The sequence below is a fragment of the Opisthorchis viverrini genome, assembly GCF_000715545.1.
Source record: "Opisthorchis viverrini unplaced genomic scaffold opera_v5_22, whole genome shotgun sequence".
Lineage (NCBI taxonomy): Eukaryota > Metazoa > Platyhelminthes > Trematoda > Opisthorchiida > Opisthorchiidae > Opisthorchis > Opisthorchis viverrini.
In genome coordinates, this window is record NW_008751678.1 from 1638108 (window position 1) to 1651422 (window position 13315).

The 13315-nt window shown below is 40.5% G+C and overlaps 1 protein-coding gene across 1 annotated transcript; it reads left to right on the forward strand.

Annotated features, from left to right (window-relative positions):
- Nucleotides 1-7108: 7108 nt before the first annotated feature.
- Nucleotides 7109-13289, forward strand: T265_12902 (hypothetical protein; the record flags this gene model as incomplete). The annotated part of the gene is made up of 3 exons (XM_009166148.1): nt 7109-7278; nt 12313-12387; nt 13133-13289. Coding segments are annotated over 3 exons (399 nt in total), but the record flags the coding sequence as incomplete, so codon positions are not given.
- Nucleotides 13290-13315: the final 26 nt, after the last annotated feature.

The window sequence follows — 13315 nt, forward strand, 5'->3', positions numbered from 1 at the left end:
CAATTGTAGCTGTGTCATCAAACCTGCAATCAGCTTGCCAGTGAGAAATAAAACTCGCCAACACTTCGATTTTCTTAGCAAGTACCAGAACATCAAGACTTATTGCCCTTTGATCTCGCGCTTTACAACAAATTTCATGACTGATTATAGCACTTCCGTTCCATGGAATCATGCTTATTTATAGGAAATTTGGAATGCCCATGGAGGACAACCATAAAAAAATTGGTGTTGCTATACCACGGCTGATCATTGGGAAGACGAAAAACAATCGTCATGCCAAGCATGGTTTGTATTCCGAGATTTCTGTCAGAGAGTGTCAAGGGTAAAACACCATTTCAGTGATTAAATACATTGTTCGCCAGCTTGATGACGAAAATAAAGCGGTTCCCTTAACAAATTGCCCTCGATTCAAAGTCAGTACCACGGGAGGACCGATGCACCTCAAATGCTTAGTTGATAACAATTTGGTGGAATGTTCGGTGCACACTTGTCAGTACTTACCACAGTACTTTGCAGGAATGAACACAACTCATAACATTTTGTTACATCGCAGCCTTTGTATGTTAAGGCCACATCTATTAGAAAACAAAGAACGGAAACTTACTCCTGCCAGTAGAAATTTTTTATCAAGTCTTGCATACGATTTCTGTCCAAGGATACTAAAATCAGTGGAGCCAACTGGGTTGATTTCTCGTTTAGTTCTATGCAACAAATTCACTGAGAATTCTTGTTACTCAGGATTGGTCAGGCAACTATTTCAAACTTCTGAAGATCCTCATGAAGGATACGAGATAGTAAAAAGCTGTACATTACGGAGCAAAATCAACCACAGCATATCATTCATTTTCGACTTTTGTTGCCAAAAGTTGCGGAGATCCAGTCATGGATTTTTGTGGGTCATTAAAGCAGTGGTAGTGGTCACACTACTGTGGATTAGGCAGTGCATGTGATATGATATGATGGTGAACCTTCCATAGAGAAAGAAATAGTTACCTGACTGTATGCAGGTTAGACTTACCCGATCACGTGGGAATCGTCAGAATCGTCGAAACCAGCAGGGGATCTATACGCCTATTTGCACCGGGGCAGCGTGTGGCTGATTTGATGAGTTTTGAGTCGCTCATTTATTAATTTTCGAAACACAATTAGAACCAGCAGCCAATTCAAGATACCCATGTGAGAATTCAACCCGGAGCGTCAAGATAGTAGTCCTTGATTTTTTCCATTGGGTCATTCTGAACAACCGCTGGGAGAGAAAAACACGTCTCTGACCTGATCATTTAAATGATTAATAACCATGAACCACCCTAGAGGTATGAGTAATTTCAAGCATCGTCTTCCAAAGTCTGTTATCTTATTACCAATGGTTTATAGAATGCCATAGACGAAAACATTATTTGGATATTGTAACAGTATCGAAAAAAATATCAAAGATGATAGGCACGTTGAAGATGACATGTTGCTTGTGTCTAGCTGGTGAACCCCTTCCGGCTAACCGATCACAGTCGCTCGGCCAAATTTTTCCCGGAATTATTACTTTGGGGCAACAAAGCGCGGAAGCGTTAGCAAATATTCGGTTTTTTTTACTCAACAACTTCTCATCATTATGTTTCATCCACTACAAAATTTCATGATTCCACACTAAATAGTGGTTGTCGTAGCACATGCGATCTATGGTACCCTCGATTAGAACCCAAATTACGCATCTCCCATAAAATATTTATTATAAGGCAACATCAGTGTGATGGAAAATTTATTCGAATTCGAGGAATCTTCTCCCTCGGGAGTTCCTCATTTGCGCATGGTCGCATATGAAACTGATCCGTGAGTACATCTCCGTGTTCTGATAAAAATTATGTCTAGGTGTCATCATAATTCCTGTTTGAAGCATTTTTGTTTCTACAATGACCAGCGTTCCAGAAAGACAATTTATCTTAGCCTCTTAAGTAACTTCCTGTCGTATATTTTAGTTTACAAGATATCCTTCAGGGGCGTTCATGTTTTACAAAATGCAGTGGATTTCATTTAACTGGTGCGGTAATTTCCAAACGAATAAAAAGTAGTTTTACAATGGCGGCTGGGATGTTTACTTTGTATATCTGTCGCTTAAACGTTTCTAAAAGTTCCTTGCGCTAGATTGGGTGTGTCTGTGAATGACGAAGGCCAAGTACGGTGTCGTAAACAGACTCCTGTTGTGACAGTGAATAGTCCACTTTTAACGTTGCCGATAACGTCGAGAGACTTGGCGCTCGCTATAGCCAGCAGGACGATATGAGCCTGCCGGTAAGAATGGTAAAAGACACTTGAAAAACACCCGGAAGAAGGCACTGTGGCGAGATGGTTACCGTCTAGTGGTAAGAGATAAACACTGTCTACGCTGAGGTGCTCCAAAGGAACCTGAAAAACGGCGTAATTCACTGTAATCAGGCGGACAGGTTTAGCTTCCTTACGAAGAATCTCATGAGAACTCTCTTGAAAGATTCTGAGAGCACAAGAGTTATAGTATTTTTTAATTCTAGGTACTTGGTGTTCTTTGCCCTAAAAGCTATGATTTTCGCCTTTTTACTTCATTGTAGAGATGTAAAAAGCACAACCATTTCCGTGTTTAATTAGATGTTGTATGTCCCAGCTATCTGATGTTCTATGGTGTGACCAAAAGAGTTCTGCAAAAGAGAAACCGCAGAGGATCAACTTGCTATCCGGAACAATGATAATTTATGTCCACTCTTTACAAAGCCAAATACCAGGATACCAGGCAATTCAAATCAGTGAGTTGATACAAATCGACACAACTAACTCAACTTTGCAAACCGTCCATATGCTTCATGCTGGATATGCATCTGTTTGCAATGCGAGTTAGGCAGGTGTTGTGAGTGGATGCCATCCTAAAAGACTAACTGAGAGAAATAGTGAGTTAGGACGCTAGGTTCCTAAGAACATTTCATACTCCAGGTACGTTACTTCCATGCTAGGTAACGACCGATGAGTACTATGCTGACATACATGCTAACTTAAACACAAACGTACCGAAGAAAATGAAAGCTCCGCAGCTGGAGTTTTATACAGTGTCCCCATCTGATAAAACTGCATACAAAAATACCACAGTAACTGCCGTTTTATTATGGTTTCCTTTTTATAATCCGCACAAGACAATTGTGATAGAAAACACGGGACTTTTCAGAACTTCGTTCGGACTAGAGTGATAACCTAAGTGTCACAGAAACAAAGTTGTTCTGTGCTTTGCCAGACCACCCTTAGTTTTGTTTTGACGATGAGATTTTTCGTGATCAGTTACTTTCAAGATGAGCTGATATTCTGCAGAAGAATTTGCAATGCAGTTCACCCGAGTTCCATCCTACACAAACCAACATATTCTTCTCTGATTTAGGTGAAAGTATGCACCAGTCCACTACAGCTGATAGCAAATAACGACTGGGTGTCCACGTGTGAGCTGATAAATAGATCTTGTGATAAAGGTAGTAACAAAAGAGTCGAGTCTAGTTGATGATCCCGAGAACCTTTGTCCACTGAAACGGTGTGCAAAACAAAGTACAACCAAAGGCAGATATAAAACGACGTTTATTGCAACCACATTCGTAGGAATGGATGAATCTTTCAACAGAGCTTGTTTGCTGGAACACAATCGGTGAGTCTGCCCAGTTGGTTCGAGCTAATAAGTTGTTTTTGGGGTGATACCTGCTTTTTTAAGCAGTGGTTTCAAATAGCTATGAGGTGCTTCAACTGGAAAAATTGGATGTATTCTCCAAGCTGGCACAACGTAGATGTAGTGCACGGTAAACATGCTGTCTTGACTGTATATTTAGCACAAAATGTATCAGACCTGATCAGAGCACCTCGTTCTTCATGAATTTTACGCTCCCTCTGCACATGGGGCGCTCACATCTTGAAAAAATGTCTTGAAATGGAAACACTTGATAACTGCTTCGGAACTGATCCTCAGGCAGATGAAGTAGTATGATGTGTAAAACAAGAGTGTCAGGCGATCTCATCACCAATTCTAACTAAATTATTTGGCGTCCTTGACATTTCAACTATATTTCATTTCACAATTACAAGGGTAGTTATTTAAACTGTAGCTTCTTACAATTTGTAATCGGGTGTGTTGGAGATTTCCCTTTAAAGTTATTACAAACATTTATGACTACCGTATAAATTACACTGATGCTATCGGCAGGTCTGTTTCCGTGCATATAACCCGCGCATAAGAAGACTGGTGTGTATTTGGACATTGTGCAATTTGATCACTGGTTCCTCGGTGACTGGGTCAATTCCGACGCATTGCAATTTCACGATATTTAAAGGACAGAGTGCCGCTTTCTCGAAAATTTCTTCCTGTGCCTAAAACATAACACATTAATGAATGTTAGTACCACCGGATAACAGCCTTCTGTTTTAATTCTTGTGTATCACACTTTTTAATTAGAACGCAGTTCAGTTAATCACCTACCCTGAAGAGGTTGACTTACAAGCATTTGCCACCTGTTCATCAGGCGACGACAATTTCGGTGCTTATCGAGTTGGCACTGAGCGGCGGGAATAACATCTGTAAGAGTGCGACCATTATTCTTCGAAGAAGGAGGGTAATGCGCGTTGATCTCACTTTAATGTCCCACTGTCAGACTATTCAACAAACCTGAGTCACAATCGGATATTGACTGGCTTCTCAAGTGGTGGTCAAATTTTGGAAGGGGTAATTACAATACCTATGCTTTCAAGATGATCAATCTTAATAATGTGATTCAAGTTCGATTAAATAGAACGTATACTTTAGTGCGCACTGTGCATGATTTAGGATAAAGCATTCACCTCGGGAGAGACAGCCGCAATGCCAGGAAACAACGGGATAGATTTTACGAGGATATTTCGCACCGTACGATTTAAACTATTGTTTTCTCCTTGGTTCAGACACTTATAATCTTGGTGGTTAACGCTTATCCAAATCTGGGTTGTGCGGAATCGTGTGTATTATCCGACAGAAATTCTGACTTTGAACTTGTGCATAGTTGTTCCCGATTTGAGGACATAAAATTACGGCGTCACAAGTGTGTCAGGGACCTATAAATCATTCGAGTTGTTAGAGTAACTAGACATAGTTTGCAGTACGTACCTGTAGTTCACATTATTGAAACTGAAATCCTTGATCTCATTCGCTCTTCGGAGACAAGATCTATGGATAGAACTTGCGAGATTCTTGCATCCCACATTTCGGCTTGATTAAGTGTATAAATTCATACATAGCGTCAATTTTAAAGATCAGGTTGACTGCAATGGTGCTGCTAAATGCAGGATTTAGTGAGCAGTGTGCTGAGGCCCATAACAGGTAAGAGCAGGAAATTTTTTTTGGGAAATTGTGTTGAAGGTGTGATTTCATCAACTATGACTTTATTATGCATTTCAATGGATGATCGTTTGCGCTGGGGAAACTGTGAAAATAGACACGGTCATATTTGGTTGGCGGCGGCGGAAGTTGGTTTAGGGATGTATGTTGCGAATATTTCCGGGACAGCAGGTGGCGGTTGTTTCCATCCAAAGTGATTGGTTACTTAAAAATGAAAACTGGTGCAGGTTCAATTTTTTTTCCAATTTTTCCGTCAAGTTTACCAACGCTACCCTGTGTGCCATAACCCCCCCAGCTGAGCACGACCTTCTGCTCACCAGCAATTTATAATTGTTTTTATTGTAAGGCTAAGCAAATGTAAGCGAACGAACACCATGTCAAATAATTTTGTGTTGCTATTCTGTTTGGGTTCCAAGCATCAATCTTACATACGTCGGTGATCCTGTTTTGAAACGTCAGGAAAAAGAGGCAGAGGTAATTTGGAAAATGATCAAATTTTTAGACAGAGCAATTATGACGTGTGAGATCTCAAGTAACTGAGGTTCCACAGGCCGTAATATATTTGAAGTCAACTACCCTCCGAACAACCAAATCCATTTCCGAGCGGGGCACCTCATTCCTGTTAATGAATACTGATACGAAGGCCTGCTGAGGGATAAACACATTCATTGGGATTCAGAATCTTTTGAGAATATTAGTACACAAACACACAGAGGTCTAACGCCAACCGCTTGTGAACCTGAATATGATCACTTAGTGAGACAAAAAACAACACTTTATAGATCCTATTAAACGCCAAACTTTTGACATGGTCAACTTTTTTCTGCAGCAGTCTTAGTAGCTACACAGAAACCCGATATCTGGTGAGATCTTTGAATTTCCAGCCTTTGGGTAGTTCACTGTTCGCCAACTTCCGTAACGGGGTAAATACAGAAGGCCAAATTACTGTGGAATTAGTGTTTATATTGGTCTACTGGATTTCCTAAGAATGGTAACCGAAGGAGATATATGCCTGACAACCCTGACAATGTTGTCTGTAAGGCCTGCAACCTTCGAAAAAAGATGCACTGGAAATAGCAGGATTCAATTCATCAGACTATCTTACAATCACTGGCGGGGTGCTAGGTCATTTCACAGTTAAGTTAGTTTTTTTCAGACATGGGGTAAGAAACCAGCCCATCCAGTATATGACCACAATTTCATTGATCAAAACCATCGGAATAAAGGCCTGTTTCAGTCTTGGTTGTTTGAGCCAGATGCTTAACATTATAAAACCTGATAATTATTAGTATTAGTATTAAATCGACCATATAACTTCAAATAGTAAACACATACCATAATTGTGGGTCAGGTCGCGAGGGTGAGTACAAAGATGTGCATGGTGTTTGTTTAGCGTAACTTGGGTTCTTCGTGTGTTCCCTCATCAGGTATGGACAGTTGGCATCTGGTGGAAGTGAGTTTGTGAAGCCACTCTTGTGACTCTTTGCCGGCTATGACAACTTGAAAATAGCTTGTTTACTACCACCAGATCGTAGGGAAATTTGTTTGAGAAAAATAATGTTTTTTTTAAACCCATCTCCACAAACATTCTATGGTGTGTTTTTAGTTGGAAGGATAAACTGTTCCAAAGTTTTTTGTGCTTAGATGGAGGAGCACCCCAAATACATTTTTGTCCCTCTAAATCCCGCGGAATACCTTCGTAAAAGCCTTTCTCACTAAATTTGCATTCAATTTTCCTCGGTACAACAGGCTGCGAGAAAAACATGGTTGCCCTCCACTTACTTTGGATAGCAAGCTGACAAAGGACGCTCAGGAATATGCCGAATTCTTAGCCAAAGTGGAGTGTTTCGTTCATTCTAAAGGAGATCACGGAGAGAATATGAGCCTGAGGGTGGGGTTTGGAAAATTGAACATTACAGGTAATTATTGTGAATTTATTGTTTACTTATTGTGTTTTTAAACGCATGAATTCGTTTAAACCATTTAAAGTTACTTTAATCCATAACAGGAAAAATGCTTCGCACGTTACCCTAAAGCACTTGCAGGTTGCTCACTACACAAAAAATTGGAAACGCTCTTTCTACACACGTAACACACTACTCATAAGGTCGCTGGAAACGCTTCAACAGTCCACGGCCAGTTTCATTCTTTCTGAGGCTTATCAGGCAGTCACAGTCCTTGACTTTTAGAAGCCTTGTGAGTATTGTATTACGTCTGTACAGTGTATTGCAAAATCTCGAACATCGTAAGACTGAGAGTTCACGCAGTCTGGTGCAGCACATTCAGTTGATTAGGTAGATCACGAATGAAGGATTCCGCTGTTTTCTAACTGATACGCAGATAAGTGTATGAGTCGATCGCCGTTTCTATTAATTCTGAGTAAGTCTCTGCTCAGTTCTCATTGCTAGATATGTGACGAAGAAATGTACCAGGTGAAGCTACAGAAATCTTAAATAATTACTTTTCCATTATATCTATACTATGGACTGTGATATTCTGCGGAAGTCTGGGCATGTGCGTATGAACATATCTGTCAGTTTATTCTGTTTCGTACATTCCGCCCAATCGCGGAATTTGCAAGATAGCGTAAAGTTATCTATTACTGGCGAAAAATGAGAGAACAAAGAGAAAATGACTATTCCACAGTCACTTAGCAGATAAAACCTGGACAACTTTAAAATTACTCCAAGCTTTTCCCGGTTTATTATTTGAGTGACAGTGAGCTATGTTTCGATGTGGTTTGCATTCTGTTTGGTACGCGATGTCTCGACTGCAGAGGGTAAGCAGAATGACATCCACCCTCAATTACATTTGTCCCGGAGTACTGTCCATGCTGATCAGAAAAATGGTGCTTCCATTTCAAAGATAGAGGTGGTTACAAGCTAATCTGTGTAATTTAACCATTTTTTTTCACTCGATATAAGCTTACATTAGTCAATAACTGATGAGCTGTATCAAACTGGTGTACGGGAACTCCTGCAGACTACCTTAAATCTGTTGCTGAGGCCCACCATTACGAAACTCGGTATCAACTGAACCATAATTCGACAGATATTCTTTCGCTAGAACTTATCATGGTTACAGCAGTGCGTTTATTAACGGTAACAGCATGTGTTTCTCAGCGATTACTGCTATGAACTACTGTATCGATCAAGAGAACCAGAAGGTCTGTGATCTCATCGGTCGGTCTAAACAGAAAGCATACACACCCAATGATTACAAGCGAGCAGATCGTAGGACAGACTTTAAGAAATCACGGAAGTTGCATGTCACGTACATAGGCGGCGTCATAATTTTTATTGTTTAGTTATGTGAGCATGTCAAATGTTGGTATCGGCACCATTATCTCCACACTGGACCGATGCGTTCCGCACTTACATCGAGAGGCAGTTCATCCCGTAGGGTGTCCAGTCCATCTGAAATAGGTTTTGAGCTAAGCCATAATTAAACTGATCAAGACTGCAATGTTCCGACGTGTAGTTGAACCGTGCTTTAGCAATAACTGCAATTACTGTTGCAATAAAACGTCAAATACGTTACAAACAGAGCTTGGGATCATATGGGTGATGATTTCGCTTCAGAAGTAATGTATCCAAAGCAAAAACCCGAACGGCGTGCGCGTAGTTTTTACTTTACTGAACGAGGTGCAAAAGCTGTAGCAAGTGTCGTCTGTGATCTCCACGGTTGGCTAAAGAGTCGCTGCTAACTGAGATCAATGGACGGCACTGCAAACTAAGCCATTCCAATTCACATCACATTATCCCATGACTCGCCCATTCTAAGTAAACAACAGTCGGCCATGCAGTATTCTAGTTTCACCTAATGAGTTTTCTCAGCCAAATAGTGTACCACTCTGCTGTGTACTGTTCTGCTGGACGCTAAAACATATATTCCCGCCCCTCGTGGTATCAAACATTTGGGAAATTTCTGAGGAAGTATCCTTGGCTACCGCTTTATTTAACAAACTTCAAGATTTATTATTGTAAGGAAAACCGATTACAGAGTTATGGATTTTTTCATGGTGGTAAAACGAACAGTTAATTGTGAATTTTTTGTCCCTATCTTCAGTGTTCAGATCCACTTTACAACAGTTATGTTTTGAAAACCTTAAACATGTCAAGCATCCTTCCATGAGGCGGATTGAAATGATTCTGTGACATTAGATGAGAAATAGGAGGGTGGTAAATTGGACGTATAATGAAATCTGTTATCCTGTTGCACGCAGTCTTGCTAAGTAACGTTTTTCTTGTGCATCGATCAATGTGGTTTATTGCTTACGTGTTTGGCTCAGTGAAAGTTGTCCACGGGTGAATTAAACTCAGGAGCATTTGCACCTATTTGGAAATGAACATTTTGCAGCATTTCATTTACAGTGCTATTACGAGAAGTCCAAAATTCCCCGTTTTTATTCAAGACGCAACAAGTCACATCAGCTTGACAAATTTCTTGCGAGCTCTTTCAGCACCCTCTAAAACACCCATTCCATCATAGGTGTCTTTAAAATCACCTCGTTTCGCTGCTAAAGGTGTGAAAGTCCTAGCAAACCACGAACCGCTTACCTGCAGCTGCCTATATTTCAGTTCCATTTTGAACGTTTCACTGGCAACGCCCTAAAAGTTATGCTTGAATGTATCATGCACAGTAAGTAAACATATGTGAAAATACTGTTTGATTTGTATCCGAATCTATACACATACGCACACCATCAATGAGGTGGCGCTCAGCCAACTGATGTAAAACAATGAATCTATAAAATCGCCAGTTGCGACGCCAAAATGTGCGCAACTTACTTATTGGGTTTGATTTACTACTGTGGATGAATCAGCCAAGATAAAGTGGACCAAATTTATTTTTGTGTTTCCAAAATCAGGGTCGTTATTATCTTGCGAATAGAAAATTTCGGTGCCGGTGAAGTAGGTTTAGTGGGAAACCTTGAAGTGTCTGTGGGTACTTGGTAACGGTGCGTTGTGGAGCACAAAATGTACTTTGCGCTGCATAAAGATATTTCCAGGAAATCTTACTCGATGTACCATCAATGAATCAGGTTGTTGCGAATGACCATCGGTCTAGGCGGTGGGTTACCCATGTGGTTGTCTAGAGCAACATTAGCAGCTCGAATGCTACAGTTTTCCCTGTGCCACTCAGAACTTCATATACCATTTCCAGGACGCTATTAACGACAACCACCCAAGTGTACGGCATTGAAGCACCGGTGTTGAACACTCATGTTGATGATGGTGACGATGATGATCCACCAAATGAGACTGGGTGCTGTTTGGTGCTCCTATTCCGCATTGAAAGTGACCACTACTGCACACCAAAGCGCCGCCAAACAGTTGTGTTTTATTTGAAAAATTCTACTTATATGTAGTTCACAAATGTCTTTTAGTTTCTCATTGGTAATAATAGTGTTAACCACTCTGCATGGATCGTCTTCAATAGTCGGACAGTGAAGTAAAACCAGTACGATCCCAGTGAAGATATCCCCTCTTTTATGGAGAATGGAGATAAGAATGGAGAAAAAGACGGCTCAGTGGACGTTGAACGAACATGTCAGACTAGTTATGCCTTAAAATTGTTGGTTTTCAGAGCCTTCCGTTATAAGTTGGCTCTAAAAAAGTCCGGCGTCCAATTATCTATGGTTCAATGGACGTGCACAAGTATGAGTCTGATGGCAATTTGCTGTTGTAGGAATTGGGTATCTGTACAGTCCTATGCCGTGACAATCGTCACCTCATTTAACCGCTGTTGCTTCTACAACATGAGCACAAAAATTCACAAAAATGAAAATTTTTCAGCTAGTTAGTTTACTTCTAGCTGTTTCCCTGCGAACTACTACATCGGAGAGCTGATCAATGATTGCTCATGTAAGAAACCCTTGCAGATTTTACCCAAATATGGCCCGTCATACCTCTGTTGAAGGAATTCTTTGGATGAGGTTGAATGGTTCTTGCCTCCAATGTGAACTTTTGTGCCATTTGGATCTCTTCAAGTAGCTGTTATGTTGGTTAGTTTAAACAAAAACGTATCTTTCAGAAAATCTGCTTCCTTCAGGTAAACAGGTTGCTGAGCCGAATTCTGATGCGATGTCGCACATCAAACCTCTCATTCTTTGTTTACCTATGTGTAAAATAGTGTTTTTATTGAAACCAATTTAGGCAGCGGGAACAAAGATAGAATTATCTAAAACGGTAGTAGTAGAAAAGCTTTGCCATCATAGTCATCAAATTACTCAAAAGAATCTGTTGTACTGGCGGTTGAAGTAGTTTTTTCGGTCTGGACATGAATACGCTTCCAGGAGTTTAGAGGGCGCAATTAACCGTCATTTTGTTTACTGACAACCATTGAAGAACGGTAAGCCACGCTTTATAAGCATAACATTTTTTATGCCGTTTCCGTTGGCAGCTGACCGTTTCTAACTAGGATTGTCTAGCTTGGCAAACAAAAAACAACCACCTGAAAAGTCTACCTGAGTCTACTTAAGGTGTTTGTTGGTCGGGTGTTCCACTGAATAGGCAACCGGCGGCTATTGTAAAGGGTTAAAACCAAGCTTTTTGAATAAGCGATTGAAATGACGGTTGATGGAGAGTGTAACAGTGGCCCGTCAAGGGGAATTAATATTCTTCTCAGGGTAAACCGGAGATGGCTCAGTGGCCAAGACGCAAACTTACTGGAAAAACATGCCTCGAAGGAACTCTCTGAATTCTGACTGCTCTTTTCTCGGCTTGGACAACTTGGTACTGTCCCGGCCCCCATGATCCCTCAGGGGTGTGAGACAACTGGACCCCAAAGAAGTGTTTTAGCCGAAATATTCCATTTTTTGGAGGATTTCACTTCAAACGGGATTAACGAATACTGCTCAATGTTTTTTAAATAAAACTTGTACTCCATCAATAATGATGTGCGAAACTGCGTGAAGTAAAACAGCAAAAACCTTACGATTTTTTTTCCAGGAGAAGAAGTTACAAACTTGTGGTACAGTGAAATTGAAAATTATAAATACGAGGATAACGTCCAAATGGAGTGTGGTAAGTTGACTGTTAAGAGAATAATTAAATTTTGATGCATAATTTCGGTCTAGATGAGATGAGGCACAATAATTAGCTTCTCAAAAATCTAATCCACGAGCTTTCAAATAAAGACGCGGTATGTGTTTCACTAGGTGATTTCCGGTCTGCATTCTATCGTCCATTTTTGGCCTACCAAACATTTCGCTGATTGGAACGCACTTGCGAAAAAAATTCCACTGGGTTATCATGACTGGAGAGCTTTTATTTGGCCACTTCGCAGAATTGCGTGCAAGAGGTCACTCCCGTCGTATTTGTCAGGTATTCAGTTAGGCAAAATAATGCCAAATGCTAAAAACTGATGCAGTGGTCACGTTGTGCCGTTAAAAACATTTAATGAGCACTAGAATTTAGACGGTAAAGCAAACATTTCAGTGTGATCTAGGTAAAATTTGGAACTCTTTTACAATCCTTCGATGCTAAAAAGTTGCAAAATCAAGGAAATTGATCGGAAGCAAGTGTGTCGCATATATGGCACATAGATACATGTATATATGCATGGCGAGAAATCGAGAAGAATCGCCGAACAAATTTCACGCAGTGAGCACATAAATTTACGATTGTTTTACATATTAACTTATGAATTGGTTTGTACTGAAAAATGTTTGTAAATGTTTAAAGAAGTTAGTACCAAACGTGCAACACAGCAAAGTTTCTTCTGGCAGGCCGTGAGACTTTTTATTGTTTTTCTCTTTCGTTTGCTTAGGTCACTTCACACAAGTGGTCTGGAAGGATACAAAAAAAGCGGGCTTCGGTCGAGCTTACACGAAAGACGGTAGAAAAATCTACGTGGTCGGGAGGTATTATCCACCGGGGAACTATCAAGGCTGTTGTAAACTGAACGTACCACGTCCCATTAGTTGAGAGATTTATGGTCCAACAACTCATC